The 4,775-nt window shown below is 32.3% G+C and overlaps 1 protein-coding gene across 7 annotated transcripts in view; it reads right to left on the reverse strand.

Moving 5' to 3' along the window:
* Positions 1 to 4,775, reverse strand: part of LOC117120721 (cytosolic carboxypeptidase 2-like) — a 29,784-nt gene that overhangs the window by 24,852 nt on the left and 157 nt on the right. For 4 of the 7 annotated variants that reach the window (XM_033265784.1, XM_033265783.1, XM_033265782.1 and 1 more), the window contains exons 1-3: positions 4,304 to 4,427; positions 3,574 to 3,735; positions 1,084 to 1,386 (exon numbers count right to left, since the gene is read on the reverse strand). In XM_033265784.1, coding sequence (XP_033121675.1) covers positions 1,084 to 1,276 — 193 coding nt within the window. In that variant the 5' untranslated portion in view covers positions 1,277 to 1,386; positions 3,574 to 3,735; positions 4,304 to 4,427. Of the gene's footprint in view, positions 1 to 1,083; positions 1,387 to 3,573; positions 3,736 to 4,303; positions 4,439 to 4,775 lie in introns of those variants that run through there. The other 3 variants (XM_033265779.1, XM_033265780.1, XM_033265781.1) reach the window with 3 other exon arrangements.

Consider the following 4,775-nt stretch of genomic DNA (forward strand, 5'->3'; position numbering starts at 1 on the left):
TACTGTAGTACTAAAGTAGTAGTTTTTTTTTTGGTTTTTTTTTTATCTTTTCCCAACTCAAAAAATTACCTCTTTAATATATACATTTTTTTTAATGTATGGCCTCTCAAATCAATTAAATAACACTTGTAAATGCTTAGAATGCTGGACCCCCACCGGGGTTTTGGCCCTGGACCCCAGGGGCCCTTGGCAGCCCCCTGGCCCCAGCCAATGGTGCTCACAAGTGCCCTTTCAGTATGAAAAAGAACCCCCTACCAAAATCCTGGCTACGGGCTTGCATTACGTAGACACTACTGTAATAGTCTACCACCTATACATTTAAGTTCAAGCAAATGTAAGAACAATTTAGCTATCTAAACTTACATCGGCTTTAATGCCGCAAATTGCAAATAGCACAGTCTATTTCTCTTGACTGATCTCACTGATAAGACATTGTAGTTACTCTAGTTTTACAATGGAAGTTTTACAAATGATATGCTATGCCTCCATGGTGAATTAAAATATGTTGTTGAGCAATTCTTTATTTGCTGTAATGTAATCTTTGAGCCTGACAAGAGGGAAATTGATTGTAACACACTTTAAATCATAACAAAAGTAGAGCTTATAATTAAATTCTCTCCCCTGTAAGGGCATAAGCAAAAAATTGCTATAATAAATTCCTATTAATATGACAATTTAGTATAATTTCAGGAGTCATGTATTTGTGTATATGAATGAATATTTCATATTCAACATAAAAAAATGAAAAATTTCTATTTTAAAAAAAGAAACATTTCATTCAAAAAGGTTAAGTTTACTATGCTGGGCCTCCTCTACTTTCAAATTTTAGGATCCACTGCTAGTCTCAGAAATTTTTAGTTCAAGGGGTTGGAATATCTGTATTCCTATTGCCAAATTATTACTCTACAACTAGACTATTAATTAATTACTCTACTAATTTATTACTATAAAAAATTTTTATTTGTACTTAATATTATAATATTCACTTCTATATTAGTTTAATTTATTATCATCAAGTAACATGTGTGTAGTGTATTAGAATATAAATTAGTTATATAAATAGACATCAAAATAAATACATACCTTTATTCTTCATGACTGTATCTTGCTTTGCCGCTGAAAATCGTGATATCTCATCCTGTAGTGATTTCTTTTTCTCTGACGAGCAAGTCCAGCTGGTAGCCTGCTGTATTCCCTTACTACAGCTGTCAGCTCTGTTACCTTCATCATTAAGTGTTATCACAGATGATGCTTCCATCATACTCCCATACTCCATCAACCCAGAGAACTACAGTAATGGTTACCTCCTTTTGTCAGGAAGCTGCATGCTCACACATCACTAATGCATGTGATATTGACTAATGCCCTGGCATATATATCAGACACCTGACAGAAAATAAGGTCACGGTATTTATATTTGATAATTTCAGTTTTCTTTTTATAGTAGTTTAACAACATGAATATTTAAAGTCTAAATAATGCAAAGTTTTAATGTGTTCTCTTGTTAAAAATATATTTTCAAAAAGTTGGTCCTATGTACATTATTATTTTATTTATAAACAAAGAATGAGGTTGCTAGAATTTTAAATAATCTTGGAGTTACTGTACTTTAAAAATGATATGATACTATTGATTTTTTTTGGCATCAAACGCAGATAAATCTATCCACCACCTGAATTCTATTACAAAATCCAAAATACTGTAAGCTTTTATTTGTATCAAAACATCATCGCATCATCATGAATTGGGTTAATAATGCTGACATTCCATGCAAGAACGCAAAATAAAATCCTCTTTAACTTCATCATCTGTAAGTAAAGCTGCCATTGAATATGGGTGGCGCCATCAAAAGGCAGAACGTTTGAGCCCCCATCTGACAGGACCAAAAATCAATTTTTCCTTTTATTTACAATTCTTTAGGAACAATAATGGTGACTAAAATGTTTCAAAACAGATTAAAATTATTTTTAAAAATCAAGCATTTTTTCTAGGTGCCAGTGAGTAAACACCCTACAACCCACAAGGGCTTCAGCCCTGGACCCTGCTAATCTCTGTCCAAAATTGTCAGAAATTTTCCTGCCACTTCCCTGAAAATAAACTTTAACCATTTATGGATCTCACACACCCTTCCATCCTCCCACCCAAACATTCTCCTACTAAGCTCATAAAAATTATCCCCATTACCATTCATCATTTTTGATCAAAATTCCAGACATTTTTTTTCAATAAAAATATTCTTTCTTGAAAGTGAATATCAAACATAAGTTTGACAAATTCTCAATGTTTTCAAACATCCTTTGAATACTAATTCTCCTCTAGTATATGGATTACAATTATATTGATTGTTTTAAGTGCCACACAATGAAGACTTGTCAAATGAATTGATTCTAATAAGGATGATAACATAATATAATAAAAATAATGGTAAAGTTGGTATTTTTTTTTGGTTTTTTTTTTGTTTTTGCATTTTTCACAAATATACACTTTATCAAAGATTACAATCTCAGCCACCTGCTAGTATTAATGTTTAATCTCAATACCGGTAATGAGAACGATAAAATAATTTCCGATGTGTTCACGCCGTACCAAACACAAAATTAAAAAGCTACAAAATAAGCTGTCGGTAAGCGTAGGCTGGTCCAGGTACCCAAGGAAGTATTAAAATAGTGTGACTCTCTTAACCTTTGGAATTGCAGCTGAGGACATAGCTTCTATTGATTTTTATATAAAAAAAATAGACATCAATATCCATAACAATCTATTTCCTATGTCACACATCGTTTTTGTGCAGCATTTTTTTTAAGGTGCATCAGATCCTCGTTATTAAAAATCAGCTTTTTCATATGACAATTATCCATAAATTTTTCCCCCTTTGACAGTTCAAAATAAACTGACTGCGCTTTTACATGCAAATTTATAAACTAACTATTAAATCTATGCTATTACAACTTTGATATTATTTTATTGTTGAAACTATTATCATTAATATTTTTATTACTATTAATATTGCTTTTATCATTACAATTTAATTTAATCTTATATTCTACGAAAAAAAATTTTCTACCAGCAATTTTTTAAGATTGTTCATAAAAAGTGACCATGATAACATACCTGATCCTTAAAAAGCAATTCAGGAGTGTTTTAATTTAAAATTTAGAGTTTCTATCAATTTTACTATTAGACAAAAATTAAATATGGTATGTAACAAAGACTGCCTTAGTTTTTAAAACTCAAAATATAAATTACAGTACATGTACATTGTACAGTAGGACCACTTCTGTCAGGTTTATTTTTCTATGGGTAGGCCAACTAAAACATACTGCACTCTAATACAAGTTACTTCTGTCAGGTTTATTTTTCTATGGGTAGGCCGACTAAAACATACTGCACTCTAATACAAGTTACTTCTGTCAGGTTTATTTTTCTATGGGTAGGCCGACTAAAACATACTGCACTCTAATACAAGGACTTCTATTGAAAATCTTGCCCTTATATTTAGGCTTTGAATTTCAGTGAGACTATTCTTAGGTAAACTTACCCAATTAAGTCAATAAAGGTGTATGGAGCTCTTACCTGGACTACAATAAGGTGATTTTACATCTGAGACCAAAACCTATCAAGAAGCTGATGCACAACCATCATGAAGTAAGGCAAACTAAAATGTACATCAATAAACCCAGAAACAAGAGTACAGAATTTCTTGGAGGAGGAACAATATACCACACAGAAACCAGTCTGAGAAAGAGGTAAATTTCAAATGGATGTTGAGAACAATAGAGACATCTAGGCAACGGTATAAAAAAGGTGGTGACCCCAGCACAATACACAGGCTTAATCAATACTTTAATTCAATACAACTAAAAGGTATTTATATACATTCTTTAGCAACTGTCGATCACTGACTGAAGAAGGCAATAGTTAGCAAGACCAGGGAGTTGTTCCAAGACACATTAGATTTAGTTTTATAGTTGAAATAAGCCAATCATTTTGTAATGATTATTCATTTTTATTATATTTAGCAATTAATTATAAGTTTATTCAACTCTATAGTTTCGTATTTGTACAACATGACATATCACATCAATTGGGCAGGAAATTGGAGACTGAGGTCTATGGTAGCAGGGTTTTGGAGTAGTATCTTGGTCTTGGCCCTAGGCTAGAGGCTTAGCCTAGAGTACATAACTTTTTTTCGTTTTATTTGCGTCTCATTTTATAAGCGTGAAGGGCCACCGCATCTTGGATAAATCATTAATATAATATGATACCTTCGAGACGAGTAGAATCTCAATAAAAATATACCTACCTACAAAGAAAGTAAAGAAGTCAATTCAAAAATTATTGATTGCAGCATGGAGGTTGTACAGAATGAGACCGTTGTTTTGTTTACACTTCCAAGACGTGGTTTCCTGCCTACTGTCTGTTTCCTACAACGCCCTCACATTCGTCCAACTCCAGTCATCCCACTTGTTGCCTAAATTGTGGCACACACTGACAATGTAAGTAGGAGCATGGAGATAATGGTAGGAGCAAGAATGGAAATGTCAGCCTACTTACTTTTTGCAGTCCATGATGATTGACATTGTGACAAGAATTGTTTTAAGCTAGATTGTGCTACTGTAAACTTAAACCTACAATAAATGTAATTAAAATATTATATATATATATATATATATATGACAACATTCGTTGAGAGCTATGCTACACCTATTATCATGTCCTTTATTCGAACACTGTATTTACCTTTCATTGTTGGTTTATATAATTTAACAGTGTTA

Source organism: Anneissia japonica, unplaced genomic scaffold (genome assembly GCF_011630105.1).
Source record: "Anneissia japonica isolate Jap-2015-1 unplaced genomic scaffold, ASM1163010v1 scaffold287790_len634930_cov199, whole genome shotgun sequence".
NCBI classification, from domain to species: domain Eukaryota; kingdom Metazoa; phylum Echinodermata; class Crinoidea; order Comatulida; family Comatulidae; genus Anneissia; species Anneissia japonica.